Here is a 21,842-nt window from a genome sequence, read left to right on the forward strand (position 1 = left end):
GTAACGAACTGTTTACTGTACATTTGACAATAAACTCTTGAATCTTGAATCTTGAATCTATGATCAAGGCGCTTTCCCCAAATAGTTACAGCACAAGCGCAGGAGCGCGCCACTAGAACCTCCTTTGCGCCATCTAGTGTTCATCGACGGAACTGAGGCACCTTCAGTGTGAAGTGCTAAGAAAAGGGAGTCGAGTTTCAGTCTCTTCCATCCTGTTTTTTTTTTTTTTACATTGTACCACGTTATTCTGTGTTATAACGGTGTGACTGGTACAGCATTTTGGTATATCTGATAATTTTAGCACGTGACACTTAATGTCATTTTATTAGTAATGGCATGATGATGCTCAGCTTTTCTTCTGTCAAACTTGGTTTATGTTATTTATTAAATTTAAATGACGTCATTTAGTAACGTTTGCACGTTCCATTGGCGTTTACTATCTTTCAAAGTGAGGATAGGGCAGAGAATGGAGTTTTTTCTTTTCTTTTTTTTTTTTTTTTAACACACACGCACACCGTCTGAACTGCTTGTCCCATACGGGGTCGCGGGGAGCCGGAACCTAACCCGGCAACAGAGGGCGTAAGGCTGGAGGGGGAGGGGACACACCCAGGACGGAACGCCAGTCCATCGCAAGGCACCCCAAGCGGGACTCGAACCAGGTCCATTTACGTTTTACACTTTTCTGCCTTTAAGGAAAGTAGATTCGTGGTGTAAATTTTGTGTGTAAGAATGTAAAATTAATTATTCAGGGCGATATCTGTGGGATGAGGAGCGGAAATAAGTGTTCGTAAGATGAGAGTAGCAAGAGCGTAAATCGCGGCCGGGGGGAGAGGGGTGGAAAGCTGGAGGCGCATGTGTAGGGAAGGGCCGCGTTCTCTCGGCCGGAGGGGGTCGCGGTCTTCCTCGTCCACAAAAAACATCAAGGCCCGGGGAGCGGGAACGGGAACGGGAACGGGAACGGGAACGGGAACGAGCGCAGAAATCATGGGGACACTAACGTGTCCGAGACATATGTTCCTGTGGGGCCTGAGCGCAGTTTTTCTGTTCGCGTTCGCGTCCCTCTACGTCCAGATCCCAGGTAAGGAGGGGCGGCTGTGCTGGAGATCAGCGCTCCGCCATTGCGCTCCTCCGTTCCGACGCCTTCGGACGGCGCGGTCCGCGCGCGGCGGGTGGTCGGAAGTTGAAAGGCGCGCCGGCGGCGACTTTGTTCCGTGAAATGTTACATTGTTTCCAAACTGCTCCGTAGGGAAGCGCGCGCGTTTGCGCTGTTTTTGGGACGCGACTGCAGGCCTGGGCTCGGTTCCCCCCCCCGGGCTCTGAAGCGAACTTTTCCTGAAGAAGAAAACTGACTAAAAACTGCGTTTATGACCGCTTCGCTTCTGAATATAACAATGCAAGTGTGATGACACTTCGACTGCTAAACTCCAAATGTTTAATAATTATATATATTAAATTTAATGTAAATTTGCTCGTTCGTTGTTCCCTTACGATACGATCCATATTTGCATATCATATGTGTTTTTTTTTTTTTTTTTTAATGTTTTATCATTGTTTTAATATGTTAAAAAAATCGTGGTTTGAGATTATGAGAACGGAGCACTGTGATATTTATTTATAAGATATTTTAAAATTTATTCCTGATTTCATTCTGGACCTAAGGTTCAGACAGAATGGTAACTATTTCGATTAATTGAATTAAATTTAAGTAATGATAAACTTCATGCAGCAGACAGTGTTGGACATCAACTTTACAATGATTTACCCATTTATACACCGACCGTGGTTATTTGTACTGTATAATTTCAAGATACTTACCTTGAGGGCTAGTATGTAGAAGAAGGACTGGAGTTAAAACAAGGAACCTTCAGACTACTTTATCCCTGAAGCATTTTATGTTATTAATAAAGAAAACATAAACATCTGACTTAAAAATAATTCAAATATCCTAAAAGCTTTGCATCTTTTTTGATACTCTCCCTTTCATCATTGAGCCTATTTTTGCCCCCACGGGATGCCAAAGGGTTAAAGCCTGTTCATCACAGGTCTTATTGGTGACACAGTATTAAACAACCAATTTTTTTGACCCGTCCTTTTTCCATGCGTTAGTTGTGAACTGAAGCAGCCCGATACATACTGATAAACTCTGGGATAAGTAGCGGTGTGTGTTCGCCCCAGAGCAGTGAGCACTCGCACTGTACTGCAGAAATAATAATTCAGCCAAATTTTTGGACTTGCATGTTTTTGTGTGCTTAAATGGGTGGTTAAATGGATCTCTATCTCACTCTACAGGGAACGAACAAATGAATGAACTAAGCAACACTAATACAAGTGTTACTTCTTCCTAACCTCGGCCGTGGCCTTTCTCCTGACCCCCACCTGACATTCTGGCTTTCGCATCTGGGCAGGTCTCTATGGCAACGAGGGCATCCTTCCGGCTCGCTACCAAATGCGCTTCACCGGGAAGACCCTGCTGGAGCTGCTCAGAGATTCCCCGACCTTGCTATGGCTGGGCCCCCGCCTAGGCCTAAACACCCAGCAAGGCATGGAGCTCATCTGCCTGCTGGGGGTGCTGCTGTCTTTCGGGGCCATGGTGATGAATCCTCTCCGGGACAGCCTGGTGTTCTTCTGTCTGTGGGCTCTCTACCTGTCTGTTTACCAGGTGAGTGGCTCTCTCTCTCTCTCTCTCTCACACACAGATGCGCAACTTCCTGCTCAACCCATTAGCAATTAAGCAATGATGGCAATTTGTAGCTGTTAATCAAAAATGTGTATTTTCATATTACATTTGTGAATACTCAGTTGAATCATCTTTTTATTTTTCCAGAAGAAATTAGCAGAAAGCAATCTACAGCCATGTTTTTATTTCTTAATATTATATTTAACAATACCTTGCATTGCTCTCTTACTTAAGAAGGAATGTGAATTAAGTAAGAGTACTCTACAGCAATTTTAGTAACTGCAAACTTGCCTTTTTTGTAGGTGGGTCAGGTGTTTCTGTACTTCCAGTGGTAAGTGCTTAGTTCTCATATAAATACCTTTTTTTTTATATATAGTCTTATGTGCAAATATTGTGTTTGGTTTTGTTTTCTAATTTGGAAGAGATTTAATGCTCAGCGGTGTTTGAGTATTCACTTATTGTAACTGGTAAACTGGGTAAAGGATAACAATACCGTTAACAAAAACTTACTTCATGTGGAAATCTGCTGTTTGATCCACTGTTGCCATCAGTAATGACATCATTGTGTACATAAATTTACATTTATTAATCTATATGACTTTTTTTCTCCAAAGCGACTTACAATGTTAAACTATTAATAATTATTTACCCGTTTATAAAGCTGGGTAATTTTACTGGAGCAATTTAGGGTAATTACCTTGCTTAAGGGTATGACAGGTGGAGGTGAGATTTGGACTTTCAGATTATATTTAATGAGTTCAAAGGGAAAACTATGCGGGCCCCCCCATTGTTCTTGTTTAGACGAGACAGAAGGCGCCTTGGAAGCAGTGATTTGATGTTTGCAGTTAAGCTTCCACACATTGGTCGCTTATTTTTGCCTTAACCAATTTTGAAATGAATCATTTTAATGACTGAATAAAGAACTTCATCCCCTGCTTCTTAGCACTGATGCCAAAGCTTCCCGTAAACTCGTAGCAATGGAGCTCGTGCTTGTTCAGATATTTGCGTAGAGGTTTGACACCATTCTAGTTTCCCCGGCTGTTTTTTTCCCCAGGTGATGGGAATTAAGGTGGTAAATGTGTGAAATGCACGATTGTGGATTTTAGGGACAGTCTCCTGCTGGAGGTGGGATTCCTGACGGTCCTCGTCGCTCCCTTAAACCTGCTGAGGCAGACTCCCTCCCGACATCACGACGCCATCACCTTCTGGCTCATCCGCTGGCTGCTCTTCCGCCTCATGTTTGCATCCGGGGTCGTCAAGCTCACCAGCCGATGCCCGACCTGGTGGGGCCTCACAGGTACGAGGACGGGTTCCTGCCAGTGACGGGATGCCTTTAGATGATTTAAGTTTTTTTTGGCATTTAAGCCCTGGTTTTTCTTCTCATCTTGGACTGATGTGCGTCCGCAGCTCTGACGTACCACTACGAGACGCAGTGTATCCCCACTCCCCTCGCCTGGTACGCCCACCAACTCCCTGTTTGGTTCCAGAAGCTCAGCGTGGTGGCAACCTTCATTATTGAGATCCCTGCCCCTTTCCTCCTCTTCTCCCCGATCAGAAGCCTGAGGCTCGGAGCTTTCTACCTGCAGGTGCGTTACCCTGCTTGCTCTTGTTACACACGTGCTGCAGGAATTGCACCCATCTCCTTGAGCCACCAACGTGGTAAATTACTCAACCTTGCCACCAGGTCTTGCTGCAGATCCTCATCATCCTAACGGGAAACTACAACTTCTTCAACCTGCTCACCATCATCCTGTGCTTCTCTCTACTGGATGATGACCACATCAACTTCTGGCTGGGGTACAGAAAGAAGATGAAATGCAGAAGTATGAAATGTTATGCTTAATGATGTGTGAACGTGACACGTTAGAGTATTAAGTCTGTTTGGGCCACATTGGCAGGCTGTCAGGGAGCAGATCACCAAGGAGGACAGTGGGGTATCTTATCCCTGCTGAATAGTGCAGGTGACACCTTACTGGGGATGCTGACGGTGGCTGAATGGGGAGAGGGTTTTGGAAAAGTAAGCAGACAACTTGTGAAGCTGACTGTGGTCTGTGGAATTGGTTCTGAACAGCCTGGAGCCAAGCTGCCCTGTCATGGACCGCGTTCTTGATTGCACTGACCGTCTACGTCTTCGTCGCCTACTGGGCGACGGTGTATTTCGGACTGGAGATTAACTGGGAGAAGAAGAGCCTGTCTTCCAAAACAGGTATGGAGTCGAATGTGTTGACAGGTAACGTCGCCAGGATGTTTACTGGATTTTGTGCGTTTTGCAGAGTTTACCTACTATCAGTTTAACGGCTTTCTGAAGACTGTCATCGCTTCCAGCATTTGGCTTGGCCTCCTCTCCCTCTTCTGGGAAGTGGTCACGACTATGTTGAGGTGAGACCCTCTGCCTGTCTGCGTCTGGCTTGAATAAATGCATTGTTGGTTTTTTTTTTTTTTTTTGTTTTGTGGAGGTACAGTGGCACAGCGAGTAGCACTGTTGTATCCCAGCACCTGGATGGTGTCAGAGGATGTGGGTTCAGTCCCCGCTCAGTCTGTGTGGAGTTTGCATGTTCTGTGTGGGTTTCCTCCGGGTGCTCTGGTTTCCTCCCACAGTCCAAAGACATGCTGTTCAGGTCAATTTGTGACTGTAAGTATTATAGATATTGTAGTGTGTGAGTGACAGAGTTTGTGTGTTCTGCTGATGTATGGATGAGTGACCCAGTGTAAGTAGTGTATCTAGCAGAGTAAGTCACCTTGGTGAATAAGGTGTGTGGGCTAATAACACTACGTAGAGTTCATTAGGAGTCGTTTTGGAGAAAAACGTCTGCTAAATAAATTAATGTAAATGGAGGTACGCAAGGTTACCATATGTTCATTTAACATCTCTAAACCCCCCCCAGGTGTGCCTCTGTTCAAGGGATCTTCTGGAAACTCCTCTCAATTGCTCAGTGGGCTATCTTTGCTAGTGCTGCAGCCACCATGTTTGCCATCAGCTTGGTGAGCACCGTTCATCCAAAATCTCAAATTTCCCCCTCACTCCATGTTAGTGGTCCTACAGTGCTTCACTCCCCTGCAGTTTCTTAGGAGCCATTCAAAACAATTGTTCACTAATTCTTTGCTCCATCTCACTCTTACAGAAGATAATTGCCGAGAGGCTGCAGGGAAGATCTGTCTGCTCCTTTTTGCTGCATTTTGTCTGAATTTCTTCATGTTCTCTTTCATTCCAGCATTGCCTTGTGACCATATAAGGCCGAGGAACTGAACTGTTGTTTGGCTTTTTCCGCAGGTGCCGTACACTTACATCGAGTACGAGTCCAGCAGCAGCATCTGGCCAAGCGTGAGAAAGGCCTACGGCACAGTGGAGCGCTACCAGCTGGTCAACTCGTATGGTCTTTTCAGGAGAATGACCGGGGTGGGCGGTCGTCCGGAAGTGGTGATTGAAGGCAGCATGGACAAGAACAGCTGGACGGTAAACAAAGAATATAAAACTAGAGCTTTGCCAGCTTGCAGGATATCTTAGAATAATGGTTATAGAACGACGGCAAAGGTGGTCTTAAACTTGCGACATACTGTATGTGAGTTGTGACACCTGTCCGTCTAATATTACTATAATTTGAGTTCTGTCATTTCAATGACGTCTAACAATGACCACTCCAGCTTCTGTGCGACTACGTTGGCTGGCCCAAAATTTCTTAACGTCTAGGTCTCAGTCACTGTTTAGTAGTCCTGCTTTTTTAAACAGTTTCGTTCAAGTTACTTTTCATTTAAAATGACTAGCAAGTGGAAAAAGTGTTCTGGTGGTTCTGAGAAGGAAAAGCAAAAAAAAAAAAAAAAAAAAACAGGTGTAAAAGTGAAAGTAATAGCGCAGCTAAATAATACAATTTATGCCGCACTGCATATTATTTTTCTAAATTACTATTATTTTTACATGAACAATGTGTGAAAGTAGTGGAAAAAAATCTTCGAAGATCTATTATACAAAACGAAGCTCTTAGGAAACGCAGCATTCACGTACGTCATTTTTATTTCTTTGTGGTCCGTATAAGGGGATTTTCCATTGTCGGAACAGAACCTCAAAGTAAACCGAGGACCTCCTGTACCTCTGGTTGGAGATGACCCCATTCTCTGAAGTTGCCCGTGATGTTCCTGTTGGGGAAAGATGGGCGGGAATAACCAACGAAGTTGACGGTGGCTCAGCGTGACGACCTCTATGTGTTCAACCCAGGAGATCGAATTCATGTACAAGCCTGGAAACCTGAGCAGCCCCCCACCATTTGTGGCCCCCCATCAACCACGGCTGGATTGGCAGATGTGGTTCGCCGCCCTGGGACCCCACTCCCGGAGCCCCTGGTTTTACAGCTTGGTGCATCGACTGCTGCAGGGCAAGAGGGATGGTGAGCGTGGCAGTTTTGGGGGATAAGGAGGGGAAAGGAAGGCAGGGGGAGGTTGAAAACTCCTATTCATTCTCTGTTGAGATGTGTTTTAACTCCCCCGCCCAGTGATTGCGCTGATCCAGCTGGAAGAGTCCCGGTACCCCTTCGGCAAGCAGCCCCCCGCCTTCATCCGAGCCCACCTCTACAAGTACTGGTTCACAGAACCCAACGAGGATGGGTGAGCGTCCAGTCCTTCTCACGTACCGCTTTTGGGAACAAGTCCCGAAAATGGACGCGACTTCAGCGAGGCATTCGCACGTTTGACTAAATGTCGTTCTGATAGGGATATTAAATGTGTGTGAATGTATGAAATGAAAAGCAGACACCAGTCATTCTCGGTATGGACATCCAAAGAGCTCAGATGCAATGCCCTCATGTGTGTTGAGTCAGCTCGCACCCGCAGCAATGGTGGCGGAGGCAGTTCGTTGAGGAGTTTTTCCCCGCCGTTTACCTCGGAGACCCCGTCTTGGACAGCCTGCTCAGCCAGCATGGACTGAAGGTGAAAATTGAACTTAATCACCATGGTTTATGATATGTGAACATGTTCCGTACTCTCAGCTGTCACGTAACAAGGTCCCACACGCAACGGCATATTTGCCCATGACAAAGTAATTTTACTTCCACAATGGCATAGCTCATGTTTTGGCACAGTGATACACTCTTGGTCTCAGTCCCAGGGAGGTTAGGGTTAGGCTTGTCCCTCAGTGTTGTCAGTCTTGCTGTTGTCTGGCTGAATCTAGTGTATTACCACCTACTTTACTATGGTGATCACTAGTGTACAGGTAGGGTTTCAACAGTGGTGGTTGGACTAATGTTTTTTGTGGACAGAGGTCTTGGATGGAGACGGACATTCCTTCATTTTATTAACACACTTCTCTCAAAACCAGCTGTGTACCTCATTATTTATGTCTCACGTTGAGTCTCAACTGGTGAAATCCATTGATTTTTATGTCAATGAAAAGGAAAATTTTTAGGTGAAGCAGAAATGAATGGATATTTTGATTTTTGGAAGTAATTTTTTTTCTTCTTTTTTTGGGTGTACAGGACAAGGTCCAAATGCGGGAAAGACCTGAGACCCTGGTCCCCCGAGTCCTGAGGCTGATCAGGGAACACGTGCGAACACTGTCAGGGCCTCTAGTGCTCTGGTCCCTCTTCAGCACAGCGGTGGCCATTTGCCTGGTCAAGGGGCTCTTTTCTATGCCCCCCAGGGACAGCAAATGTGAGCCCTCCCCTACGGAGCCGAAGAGCCGCAAAACCGAGGATACAGCGCCCCCTGGCGCCCAGGGGGACAAGTTGCAGAAGGACTCAGAATCTCCACACAGACCTGCTGAGGGGGATGGAGGGAAAAATTCGCAGCGGAGCCCCAGGAAGCAGAAATGATGTCATTGTATCTTCTCATCACGCCAGCAATAAGGTAGTGCAAGAGATGTGTGCCGTTGTCCAGCAACGACTCGGGTGCCAATTTTGAGCCAAAGCGTAGTTAGAAATTTCTCACACTCGCAGCGATCGTATATTGGAGTCGTTATTAAAGTCTTGGGTTTTACCAAATGCCTTGAGGAGTGGGATGGAGAACGAATTCCTCCATATTCCGTACTCTGTTTTTTGCACACGTGTGAATTCACTCAATGGATCAGTTGGTTAGATCAGGCTGCTGTAATGCGTCTTTTCTTTTTGTGAAATATGCAAGAATGATGACCACTGAAATCGCCAAGTTTTGATTTCTTTGTGAAGTTTCCTGTGTGAACGTTTGCCTGTTTCCTAAGTATCTTTCCCAAAATCTGCATGTGCGATTATAGATTGTGTCTGTGATTTGAATGTGACTCAATGCGACCGATTGGCTTGTATTTTTTTTTTTTTTTTTTTTTCCTTTCTTCTTCTTCACTGGTATTGGTCACAACTACACCCCATAAGACGGTTTTAAATTAAAACAAATATTAAGATTGAATTCTGAAAATCAAGTAAAACAAATGGTCTAATTTCAGGTATTATTCTGCTTTAAAGTCTCAAATTGCTGTACTTTTGTTTCCAGGTTTAGGAAATTCTGAAACGTAGTGTGCCTTTTCATGGATTAAAAGTGGACCTTGGCACTTTTTTAATACTTACAAAATATGGTCTGTTCAGATGTATCATTGAGTCTTCAGTTTTGTGTGTATTTTTTTTTTTTTAATAACACTGAAAATTTGGCAGAACAGATTTTAATTTACTGTTGACCTTTTGGTTTGTCTAAAACTTTTACTCTTTGCACTTTTTAGACCTGCCTTTGTAGGAGCTCAATAGTCTGTATGAGCGATACGGCAGAAACCATTTAAAAACACATGTACATTTGATTTGTTCTTAAAATGGAAAGGTCAGCCAGTTGAGGTTTAATAATGATGCTGAGATGTGGACAATGCCTGTTATTGTACAGTATTATTCTTAGCAAAGCCCAGTATGATCTTGTCGGATCTGTGATAATTACCTTCAGGGATGTTTTTTCCGTGACACGTTATCAGGGATGGCACTAAAATAGGCAAAGGCTGGACAGATGTTTTGAAACCTTTGTCTCAAATTAGTCTTTCCCCCCCCCCCCAGAGGAACAGACTTATTTTACCACTGTACTATTGAACAGAGTAAAACCTGTTACAGGATTCTTACCCATAATGCTGCTATTGTTCATGCATCTAGTCTTTGGTAGGCTTTTCAGGTGCTGATGTCACATTTATGATGCTTTAGATATAAAATTATACTGCTTTTGAAGTACAACACACTTTAAACTCCTCACTCTACTTTCATGAACATAATGCAGTTTTTAAATGTCTTTGACTTCATATTTATATAAAGATTGAACAAAGACCTAAGGTTTCCTAGTGACATGTGAAATTGTGACATGAACCATTGGAAATTCTTTCCCTCCACCCAAAAGCAACATAAAATTGATGTACTTTCAGCCAATGTAGTGTTATTTCTGTCAGTCTCTAGAAGGAAATGCGTAATAATATCTTTGCTCTTATATACCTGCGCTACCTATGTTTACATGCAACACTTTCTGCACTACTTATAAAGCACAAGTTTACAGGCAGTTCAGAAAGTATTAGGAAATCACCAGAATTTTATTTTCCCCACTTTGGATGTTGCTAGATGTTTATTTAGGGTACAGCAGCTTTTTTTCTGTGGTAATGAATATATGCAGGCCCGGTGAATTATTATTATTATTATTATTATTATTATTATTATTATTATTAATAATAATAACCTCCCCCAGGTACTTCATCTAAAATGCACACCCTCATTATCTTCCACAGCAGAAAATAGTATGTTGAGTAGTGTTTAACTAGTGTTATTCCCTTTCTCCATCAGCTTATCTCTCCAAGATTCCATAGTTTTTTTTTATTATTATTATTTTATTTTATATTCAGTTGGGCAGTTAAACAATGACTTTATGACAAATCGTGGACACATCACCCCTATTCACTTTTTTCCCTCCAGCCGCTTTCGTTTTCTCTAAAGTAGATGACAAGCAGCACAGTGAAGGGTGACCATTTAACTAAAGCCCGTTAAAGGATGAAGACTGATGTTTCGTCACCTCCTTTCGTTGAGCTGCAGACAGCTGATTTATTCTAGGTGTTTTGGCTGCTCTCCAAACAGGTCCAGTTTTGGATGTGCTGTCTAAGTGTGTGGGGACCTTACCAAGGGGCCACATTTATTTATCCCCCCCATTGACTAATTACACTGGGTCTTAATGTTATGAACTTTTGAGATACCCATTTTCCATAATACGTATGGTATAATAAGCGCTTTTCCATCTATTTATTTTAATTAGTGCAGAACCAAATTCATTCAGCTCACTTCCACTGTGTGTACAGCTCGTTGTATGGTGTGTTTGAAGTTTGGCGATCAATAACACGATTATCAATGTTGCACATGTTTGTGGGGTAAATTAGAATCTGCGTTAAATAGGGATTCTTACACACTGTATCTTATTTTAACCGACTGGGGTTTTAAGTCTTCTGCATGAGACCGCGTCTGCCATGTTCCGATCCGGAAATGATCTGACGGACCCAAGTGTAGGTTGAACCGGCTTTTACTTTGGGGGAGCTTCCGAGAAACGTGGTCGTGGACAGGCGTGGGTCTTCGATGTGTGTATGTCGTCGTGAGGGAAATCCAAAAGGCGTGGTCGAGGGACAGGCGGAAAGTTCGAAACGCAAGAAGTCAAGAAACAAGGGTAGGATGGGGTAAGGAATAAGGAACTGGGACAAGGACGGGGAGAACAAGAATGCTGACTCGCAAGGAGAGTGAGCGCTAGGCGAACAAGGTTCCGCGTTAGCCGTAGCTCTGCCTCAGCCCTTTATGCCTCTGTCCTCGCCGAACCCCAGGTGTGCCTCGTTGATCCGGCGGTGTAGGCGTGGCAGCGTCGTGTAGGAAACTGGTTCCAACGTTTCGCTTCCTCTGTTGGAAGCATCTCCAGGGAGCTTCCACAGTTAGCGAAGGCTGGATGGGAACTGGAGTGTTTGACGAGGATGGGGGGTATTTATGGGCGGGGTCGGAGGTCGTAGCAGGTGGTCCCATTAGGTGGTGTCCCTGCTGTGTTTTCCACCTGCACTGTATCTGATCTGAGCTTCCGTGTGAGGCAGTCAAGTCGTCGTGGGTCTGGAATGAAGATTCGAAATGAGGGGTGTCCAGGTCCTTGATAGTATGAAACCCTCTTCTTGATTGAAGTTATCGGAGTGCTTCTCTATCTTGATCGCTTCCCTTACTACGTGGCTCTTGTATCCCGGAACAGGTGCAAGAACTGTGGTCTCTTCGAAGTTGATTACATGACCGGTCTGCAGTGAGTGTTCACCACTGCTGAATTGATGTTGTTTTTCGTTGATCTTATCTCAACCCGGCTCTAGGAACACATAAGTCGACCTGTCTGTCCTATGTAGATTTTGCCACAGCTGCAGGGTATTTGGTAGACTTCTCCGGTCTTGAGTGGCAGGCTATCTTTTACTGTACCGAGCAGGCTTTTTGTTGTGGACCCGGGGGTGAAGGTGATCTATATGTTGTACTTTTTGAGTAATCTGCTTATCTTGTCGGTGGTGCCTTCAACGAGCCGACCAGCAACTCGAAAGATACAGTGCAGGTGGAAAACACAGCAGGGACACCACCCAATGGGATCGCCCGCTACGACCTCCGACCCCGCCCATTAATACCCCCACTCTTGTCAAACACTCCAGTTCCCATCCAGCCTTCACAAGATGTGGAAGCTCCCTGAAGATGCTTCCAACAGAGGAAGCAAAACGTCGGAACCAGTTTCCTACACGACGCGGTCTCATCCGGAAGACTTCAAACCCCAGTCAGTTGACACCAGCCACGGAAGCCTATGTGTTTTGATGTTTTAAGTCATTTTAACTTATTGCTGTGGTCTTATTGTAGCCTGAACTCAACAAGATGTCAAGTTTGATTTAATGTCTGTCTGATATCTTTCAGTAGGTAGGATCTGTGAAAGACTCAATGACATCTCTATTAGTACACTTGAATCAATTTTTCTGGTACTAAAGCAAACTGAAAGAGGCAAATTTCCCAAAAGATTTGAAAAATAGAAAAGAAGTCCCCTGACAGAATGCGTTCCTATCCAGTGTTCTCTGCCTTACATTTATTCATTTAGCAGATGCTTTTTTCCCAAAGCGACATCCATCTCGGAGAACAATACAAAAAGTGCACTATATCAACAGAAGGAGTGATTTATGCCCTATGTTTACCGGATAGGCTCTGGAACACAGCAACCCCGCACAAGAAGTGATTGATGAAAATGGAGCAAGTAAAAGTCTTGTTGGGAATGTTTAATTTACTGAGGTCTGTACAGGACCAAACCCATGAATGAATCAAGGGAAATATATATTATAAAGCTTTTTCTGACTGTGCTAATGGTTTAGTTGGAAAACAAATGATGTTATGAACAGGTTTCCAGACTTAGTGTATAATGCATTTTGCTATATACAATCATTAAAAAAAAAAAAAAAAAGTAAAAAATTTGGTTGTTAATGTTTTTGTCACAAAATTGTATATAGCTGTATAATATCCCAGTAGCCCCCACCCTGGACTTATGTGGACCTTTTTTCAAAAGGGCAGTGCTCATACTGTATTGTGTACTACTGCTTAGTCGTTACAGTGGACTTATATATCTCTTATTGTTGCTCTGGAGGCAGGGTGCGGTGGCACAGCGGGTTTGGCCTGGTCCTGCTCTCTGGTGGGTCTGGGGTTCAAGTCCTGCTTGGGGTGCCTTGCAATGGACTGGCATCCCGTCCTGGTTGTGTCCCCTACGCCCTGTGCTGCAAGGGTTAGGCTCCAGTTTGCCACGACCCCACTTGGGACAAGCGGTTTCAGACTCTGTGTGTGTGTGTGTGTGTGTGTGTGTGTGTGTGTGTGTGTGTGTGTGTGTGTGTGTGTGTGTGTGTGTTACTTTGGATGAAAGCATAAGTGTCTTAAAAAAAAAAAAATCCTTATTCTTCACCAGTATCAGAAGAGCAGTTGTTTACACTGAACAGAATATAGTTGTTTTCAAGGCCTATAGAAACTCAGATTTTCCCACAATAGTTGGATGATTTAACCTGAGAAATTAATTCATCACAGGTTCCACCCATCATACAGGATCAGTCTTGTTTCCATGTGTAGACGTGTCACAGCAAACAAACCGCTTCCTGCGGTATTGATCGTTATCGAAGGGTGGGAATAAGGGCATGTGAAGGAAGGATGTGGAGCAGTGCTGATCGTGTCTGGCTGCTTCTTGTGTGCGCTGGGTGTCGGGAGAGGTGCGCGTGGAAAACGTGCTGTTGAGTCATACTCGGCTGTCTGGGAGGTTTCCTTTGCGTTGGGGGAGGGGGGGGGTCCAGGGACGTCACGTTTCAGCGGCTCGGCTCCTGCTGCCTGCATAAAGGCTGCGCACAGTGCTGCACTTGTGCGGTAAAAGCTTGTAACTTCATCTATGTGAAGTTTCTTTCATAAAATAACCAGTGGCAACAGACCTCTGCTTTTTAATCATTGTTAGTTTTATTAGTTTTTTTCCCCCTTTTGTTTTTCCATATTTTGACCGTATTTCTATGGTCGTGTTCTACGTAACCATAGAAAAATCCACTAGTTACAAACCTTTACAAATTATTTTGTGCGGTGTATGAAGTAACATATACTTGCTTATGCCTGATTTAATTATAATGCAAAGGCACCATTAAAATAGCCTATAGCAAGTTTAAAAAAATGAAGCGTTTTAGTTTTGAACCTCACCCAGGAGCTGTTCGTAGGTGTTAATGTTGTTCATAGTCTTTTCAATATCTTTGAATGATAAAATTAGCTGTTAATTATTAAGTATTAATTATTTAGTGCATCTACTTTGGAAGTCAAGGTGGCAAGGAGCTGCTAAGTCATCTATAATGAGCTTAATTTAGACAAGACTGCTGAGATTGTTTTTGCTCCACATCACATCCTGAAATAGTTTGCTAGGTATCACAGTAATACTGTCTGCATGTGTTTACATTTGCTGGAGGATGTAGGTGTGCATCAGGACGGAAGCTCAGCATTATTCTGCTTTAAGTTTCCCGTGAGTCCTGCGGCGCTACGTGTTTAAAAATAAATCAATAAATAAAATCCTTCCAGTTGCATATGCAAGATCTCACCTTGTCGTTTTAATTCTTAACATCATTAGTGTTGCTGTACCATTATTGCCAGTTTTGGGATTAAATTGATGGCAAGTATTTTGCAACATAAATATTTTTGGAAATTAAGAATTAATGAACAGAGCTGCAGACCCTTAAATCCCTTCTTTTTTTCCTCATCACATTTTTTTCTTTTAATTTGTTGTCGGCGATAACCGGATGCACCGGGAATGTCCGTTTGAAAACTCGACAGGACGAAATCCATTTTTTAATCAAGTCGGGTATACTTTTTGGCTACCTTTGTTGTGCTTTCCTTCATGTGAATGTAAGCGACTAGCTCTAGCAAAGCACACGCACCTGGCTCGTGCCTCCCGTACGGCGTTTGCTTTCCCTCGCTCTCATTCGGAAAGAATGTAGGCCGCTACGTGATCTTTGTAAGGTTCTCTTCTCTGCTTTTAAGGCACCTCATTACTGTGTCACTTTTGAGTCACCAGGCTGCCGATGAATGACTTCAAATGGCAGCTCCCAAAGTTACCGTATAATTCTGTGCTGCTTCCGCCCTTGACGTCCTTCGGGCTCCTCGAAATGATCTGGACCATTGAACATCAGGTGGAGCAGCCAAGGCTGAGCTCAGTGCTCCAGAGCAGTGGTGCTGCTGGTGATCATTTTTATCAGTTGCTGTGTTCAAATGAAAAAAGCCCTTTTTTGGGGGGCCCGAAGTGCCCTGAATAGTGAAAGTGTGTGAATAGGGAGGAGCGGGACACGGAGACAGCGATCTCTCCTCGCAGGTAGTTAGGCGGTAATGTGAGATGTTGCAGCTGAGTCGGGTTGTGCTACTTGCTCAGTAGTTGTGGCTGTCACCCCCCCCCCCTGTCCGTTCCCACACCAGACCACCATCATTGCCATGACGGTTGATGCAGCACCGATGGGGGGGGTTGACAAGAGACGGGTTGTGCTGGACAGGCTGGCTGACAAGTCCCAGCAAGGTGTGTTGTTTGACTTGGAAAATGTGGCCTTTCAGAGCTGAGCTTTAATTTGGGGTGGGGTGCGGGAAGGAGGCCCGGAGGCATGACCAATGACTACCTGACCCTGTCGTGTGGGGTGTCACGTACGCTGCTGCTGCTCATGATGACAGTGCGCAATGATACATTTCCCATACACACAATATCATGAGGTGGCTGTTCCTGTGTGTACCTGTTCTGCACACACAAAATCAATACGTTATTATTTAGCGTCCTAAATATAATAGGCGTGAGTCTCCACATTTTTATTCTTTTTATTCGGCATAGTATAATAAGATGTTATCCTATGGGGAGGGGGGCGTGGTGGCGCAGCGGGTTTGGCCTGTTTATGCTCTCTGGTGGGTCTGGGGTTCGAGTCCCACTTGGGGTGCCTTGCGACGGACTGGTATCCCATCTTGGGTGTGGTCCCTCCCGCTCGCCCTGCGCCCTGTGTTGCCGGGTTAGGCTCCGGCTCACCGTGACTCCGCTTGGGATAAGCGGTTTCAAACAGTGTGTGTATGTGTGTGTGCGTGCGCGTATGTCCTATGGGGAAAAGTGTGTTTTCACTTAAGCGTTGTCATGTTTCTAAGCAGAAGTCATGCAGTAGCCATTGTAACGTTGCTGGTTTCAAAGTTTGTTCCGTACTAAAGTTCACCTCTGATCTCAACATTGTAAAATATATTGAATTTCAATGGACAAACTATTCTGAGAAATTCCCCTTCATGGAATCTACCACCTCTTAGAGTCAGAACTATTAGGAGAAATAATCTCTGAAATATGTCCAGTTTTTGCTAGTATAAATATGTAATCCAGTTACGATCACTTGGAAATGCAAAATAGTTTAAAAGGCCTAAATATATACAGCACGGTGGCACATGGGTTCGATCCCTACTCAGTCCGTGTGGAGTTTGCATGTTCTCTCCGTGTCTGCATGGGTTTCCTCTGGGTGCTCTGGTTTCCCTTCACACTCCAAAGACATGCTGTTCAGGTTCACCCATAGTGTGTGAGTGACAGAGAGAGAGAGTGTGTTCCACTGATGTATGGATGAGTGACACATTATAAGTAGTGTATTTAGCAGTGTGAGTCACTGCGGTGAATAAGGTGTGTGTCTAGTAACACTACATAGTGTTCATTGTAAGTTGCTTTGGAGACAAGCGTCAGCTAAATAAATAATTGTAGTAATGTAATAATAAATATAATGACATAGTCAAGTGTCAGTTCAAATCAGGGAAAAGGCAGTGTGGTATGAATTTGTGAACGTTAACTCTCATTCATACATCTACTCCCAAACGTGAGAGAATGACCAAAGTAGCGTAGTGATGGGTATATAAAAGCAGAGAGACCAAAAAAAAAAAAAAACTTCACCAGAAGGTGAGCTGTTCAAATCTAACTGAATAACAATAGTAGCTGTAAAACTCTCACTCACTGTCCCTCAGCAAGGCACAAAAATAAATAAAAAATTTTTTTCCAGCAATCAGTGTCCTATATCAACCCGTGAAGTTTGCATTGCAGTCCATACATGCTCTTGAATGGACATTCCACCGTTAGTTTAGGAGGTGGATGCCAACAGGTTACAGTTATGACTTTGCAAAAGTGACATAGTGCTGTGTTTTACAGGATATGATAAAGTAGTATACTTATTAAAGTGTCGCCAATTACACACGCTCATTTAGTTCTACTGCTGTTTCCATTTTCGTACTCATATTTCTTAGATCTGCTCATACACATAGCCAATAAGTAATTTTACTATTCATAGAGTATTTATTCAAAATGTGTTTCCCGGTAGTGTTTTGAGTTCTTCTCTGTGTTGAAGGGCTTGTTTAATATGTCTGAATGAGCACCAACCGCTCCATGTACGTGCAAATGTGTTGTACTGTATTTCTGAAAACTTGCCATCGCTGTCGTAATTATTAAAAAGTGCTATTAATATTCCTGTGTCAATATCGCTGTGTTTGTTTCATTTTGTGAGTGTCTGGGAATGTGTTGGAATTTCAGTGGACACCAAAAGGCTTGGACCTGTGGAATTTAGCACTGGTGATACCAGGTTCTGAAGCAGGTTTAAAATGTGATGAATCCTTTAGATGGGGGTGCGGTGGCGCAGCGGGTTTGGCCGGGGCCTGTTCTCCGGTAGGTCTGGGGTTCCAGTCCCGCTTGGGGTGCCCTGCGATGGACTGGCATCCCGTCCTGGGTGTGTTCCCTCCCCCCTCGAGCCTCGCACCCTGTGTTGCCGGGTTAGGCTCCGGCTCGCCACAACCCCGCTTGGGATAAGCGGTTTCAGACAGTTTTGTGCGTGTGAGAGAATCCTTTAGAGGTGGGTTAGGGGTAGTGCGTCTCAGCGTCTGCGCTGTGCGTTGGGATGTGGGTTCGAAACTGCATTTCCCTGCGTTTGCGCTCCAAAGAAGGCAGTCGTAAACCACTTCTGTACCCTGCTTTACCTTGAAAATAACACGGTCAATCACACAAGTTGAATTCAGTTTGGAAGTTGGGTGTTTAACAGACCCTCTGAGGACAGATAGATGTTGAGGCTATTGCGTATCCTTTATTAAGTAATGTAACCGAGTTGCTGACTCTCGTTTAAATGAAATATTTTAGAGCTATAATTGATAGTTTGATCGCACGTCAGACAAGTGGGGTTTGTGCGTCACTAACCACGGTACAGGAGTGGAGGGCAGCGCTCCACTGATGTATGTTACTGTGAGACAGGGATGTCCAGAGTCCAGCGGGAGGGCCGGAAATCTCACCGGACGGCACGTTTTGGGCTCTTTCGTGAGTTTAAAATAATTCAAAGGCCGTGTTATTAATAACGCTTTAACGTTTGAAATGACCGGTTTAGGGAAGGAAACATCTGATGCAGAGATGTTCTCCGGGGTTCTCCGTAGTTTTGATAGTGTTCCTTTACGGAGAAAACGCTGACACGGGCATTTAAGAGTTTCTATTCCTTGTAACATGAAAAGGGGGTTTAATATAACAGCGTTTGTGGGACAGCGCGAGTGTACCGCGCTAAGTGTTTCGAGCTGCCAGCTGAAGAAAGACGAGCCTAGATTGCTGCCGATAGCCCTCCATTAAAGCAGAAAGGATTTGAGCTGGGGGGGAAACTGAAAATAAAAATAGAAAGAAAGAGGCGCTCCTCTGTTCCACGTAGGCCGACGGCTGAAGCGTTACACGGCGCGTAGTGATTGATTATTAAATGACTATTTATTTACTGCCAGTGTCCGTCGCCGAGTTTTGTACTGCGTGTGTGCCGCTGTAGCCTCGGAGAAGTTCCCGTAGGATCTAACCGTCCTGATCTCCCTCATCGATGGTGTCGTTTCCATTTTGCTGAACGCCAACGTCTTATTAAAATTATAGACGGCCGCTTAAGGGTTTGCACCCAGCGACTGAAGTGCACTGCAGGAAACAAATTATAAACACACACGTGACCATTTACTTAACGCTAGTGTAGTGCATTATGTCAGTGAACAGTATGACAATTACACATCCCTGAAATGCACGTCACAAATACAAATTTTTCGCTTGTCACTAAATAATCTGTGTGCTGGATTCTCCGTAGTACTGTGAGAAATGTAAGGTGGAGCCCTTAGTAATGTATAAATGTACACAAAACTGCACTTGAACACAGTATTTTTATTAAATATGACATGTATTATTAACAAAGAACATGACAGGAATTATTTACCCACCTAAGTCGATCACAAATTAATAATAAATGGGTATTGACACTCTTTCAAATACATTCACACAGTTTTTTTTCCATATTAAATGCAGTATATACACAACAAAACAACTTATAATTAAATAACATAGTTGAAGTCAAGTTACAAAAAACTTAACACAATGGATTTGCATTAAAGTGCTTGGATTTTGTGTTGACCTTTCACATCTTGACAGTAATCGAGACTAAAAGAACTGCACTGGATGTATTGAGCGTCACTGTAGGTAACATGACAGGTGGGGGTGTCCTTGTGACCAATGCATCTGCATAAATTAAACGTTCCTTGAGCTGAATTTAGAAAATGCTGCCGTGATCGAACCATTAATTCATCCTTGCTCTTCGTTCAGAGTCACGGTGCGAAAGAAAGTACCGGAAGGCTGAAAACAGGTACTGTTCTGATCGCTAATAATACAATACAACATTGTATGATTCCCCCCCCAACAAATAGCATAATTCCCAGTAGCATGAGAGAGAGGTTCCATAAACTTCAGGAGATGGGCAGTATCACACAAAAATAACTTATTTTATCCCACAGAATCACAGAAAGCAAAGTTTCAATAAATATTTTCAAAGTGAAATCCTGTATATATAAGACCTTCATTTAAGTGTTCCCTACAGGTGAGTAACACACCTTATTAGCCTTTGGCATAAATGGTTTGGTGACTATAACAGGAAAAAGGCAGATTTATTACCGTTTGGTGTCGTTCCCCTTCCCACCCTGCCGCATCGAGTACAAAGCTGTCGCGATAAACCGCTCTTGAACACCGAAGTCTACGAATTACAGAAGCCGACAGGTTTTCAGCATTTTAAAAAGCACTTTAATCAGCTTCAACGAGACATTAATAATCAGGTCCTTTACACAGAAAATAAGCGAGTGCTCAGAACGACAATGTCACGGTAGTTAGGCAGCAAAGATGTTATTACAATGCATGTTCAACAAGAAACAGTAACCATTAATGAATCTATTATAGGCTATTAAAGATAATGCCTTATATGTATCAGAATAATTATAAAAGCAAGGTTTTGTGTAAAGCTGTGAAATACTGAATAATGGCAAAAAAAAATTATATATAAATATCTGTTTGTTGGGCGTTGAGGTTCACATCTTAAAAATGAGTCTGGTTTGGTCAGTGACCAAATGGAGGCTCCAATAACCAGCACAATGTGTGGACTGAAACTGGGCACCATGGGATTGTGCAGGATCCATAGTTCATCACAGAAATCCTTCGGTTCATCTGAGCAAAACTAGTAGCTCAACATCAGAGTTCAGCAGTTTCTCCAAAAACCAAACTTCTCCCACCTCATGATAATTCCATCCCATGCATTATTTCCTGTATGTTTGCGAAATCATTTGCATTTCTATTTCATATTTTGCATTTTCTTTGTCGTGGCAGAAACTCAAACAAGGGGAAAAAAAAAAGAAGAAAAATTTACTGTTGTTTTTAAACGCCGTTCAGATTTTGTCACAAAAATTTGTCGCTCCTCCGAGTCAGATTTTGGCAAATGTGCACTTATTCATTTTCAAACCACACTGTAACACATTCCGAAGTCCGTCCTCTCGCGTTGTCATTTTTACACATCTGGCACGGCACAGTGAGCCCCTTTTGGGAAAAAAAGTTCAGATGTTTTATTTAAATTTTTGCCGAGTCGTTTCCGAGAGAAACTTTGCCAACTTTTTGTCATGCAGACACTGCGGAGGAGGGAGCGTGTGTCAGCTGGAGCTCTGCGGCTTGGGTTTCCGGAAACACATCAGGCCCAGGACTAAAAAAGTCCTTTCCGTGGAGAATCCTCACCGACAGCGTGATTTAGTCCAAGTCTCGACTTAACATGTGTCTGGCGAGCAGCCCTGCATCGTACATGTAAGCCTTTCATGGCTGAATGCTGACCCGGGACCAAATTCTGAGGTAGGACCAAACCCTGTCCATCGATTTAAACTTTTAAAACATCCAGATGGCATAGTCAGCCATTACTGCCTTATTGCAGATAAAGCATCGCTTCCACATAAGGGTTCAACAAAGCATATTCTGTTATCTCCCAGCCAATAGTATTTGACGTGCTTAATTATTACTAAAAATATCGATATTATTTTCTCGCAACTCTTTTGGCTTTTGACCACAACATTTTGAATAACTAATAAAGTAAGCCTTTGAATCCTGCAGCTGCTGAACATACACCATTTATAATGAATTGCTTCCTCTCTTTTGTTGGCCACCGCTAATCTTCGATATATGAATTGCGCTCCCTCCAGAGCGAAGGCTCGCGCAAACCCTTTATTTACAAATTCCAGCACAAGTCAGGGAGGAACTGCTCAAAAACATGCACTCGGTGGTGATAAGACCTACTGGAGTTGAGATTAGGGTAATAAATTGCCTTGGGCGTCAGCCAAGAGTTGTGAGATGGATGTCCAAAGACATGACTCAGCACGCT

The 21,842-nt window shown here is 43.7% G+C and overlaps 1 protein-coding gene across 3 annotated transcripts; it reads left to right on the forward strand.

Moving 5' to 3' along the window:
* The first annotated feature begins 877 nt into the window (after positions 1–877).
* Positions 878–21,171, forward strand: LOC108936522 (lipase maturation factor 2-like). Of its 3 annotated transcripts, XM_018755933.2 has the most exons (15): positions 878–1,078; positions 2,406–2,659; positions 2,980–3,008; positions 3,784–3,974; positions 4,085–4,263; positions 4,362–4,500; positions 4,749–4,883; positions 4,951–5,056; positions 5,563–5,659; positions 5,949–6,131; positions 6,888–7,056; positions 7,162–7,273; positions 7,486–7,594; positions 8,140–8,509; positions 21,103–21,171. In XM_018755933.2, exons 1-14 carry the CDS (start codon positions 985–987, stop codon positions 8,473–8,475), a joined length of 2,133 nt encoding a protein of 710 aa, XP_018611449.1. In that variant the 5' UTR covers positions 878–984; the 3' UTR covers positions 8,476–8,509; positions 21,103–21,171. The 3 variants fall into 3 exon arrangements, with proteins under 3 accessions (XP_018611449.1, XP_018611448.1, XP_018611450.1); XM_018755932.2 differs by lacking the exon at positions 21,103–21,171 and having other exon boundaries at positions 8,140–9,175; XM_018755934.2 differs by lacking the exon at positions 21,103–21,171 and having other exon boundaries at positions 7,499–7,594; positions 8,140–8,216.
* Positions 21,172–21,842: the final 671 nt, after the last annotated feature.

This window comes from Scleropages formosus, chromosome 24 (assembly GCF_900964775.1).
Source record: "Scleropages formosus chromosome 24, fSclFor1.1, whole genome shotgun sequence".
Classification (NCBI taxonomy): Eukaryota; Metazoa; Chordata; class Actinopteri; order Osteoglossiformes; family Osteoglossidae; genus Scleropages; species Scleropages formosus.

What these genes read in the sequence shown, in the direction of transcription:
- LOC108936522 (XM_018755933.2), top strand. Translation starts at nt 985, where the DNA reads ATGGGGACACTAACGTGTCCGAGACATATGTTCCTGTGGGGCCTGAGC. An exon ending in CCATGTTTGCCATCAGCTTG is followed by an intron (nt 5,660 to 5,948) that starts GTGAGCACCGTT and finishes CTTTTTCCGCAG; the next exon opens with GTGCCGTACACTTACATCGA. An exon ending in TCAGCCAGCATGGACTGAAG is followed by an intron (nt 7,595 to 8,139) that starts GTGAAAATTGAA and finishes TTGGGTGTACAG; the next exon opens with GACAAGGTCCAAATGCGGGA.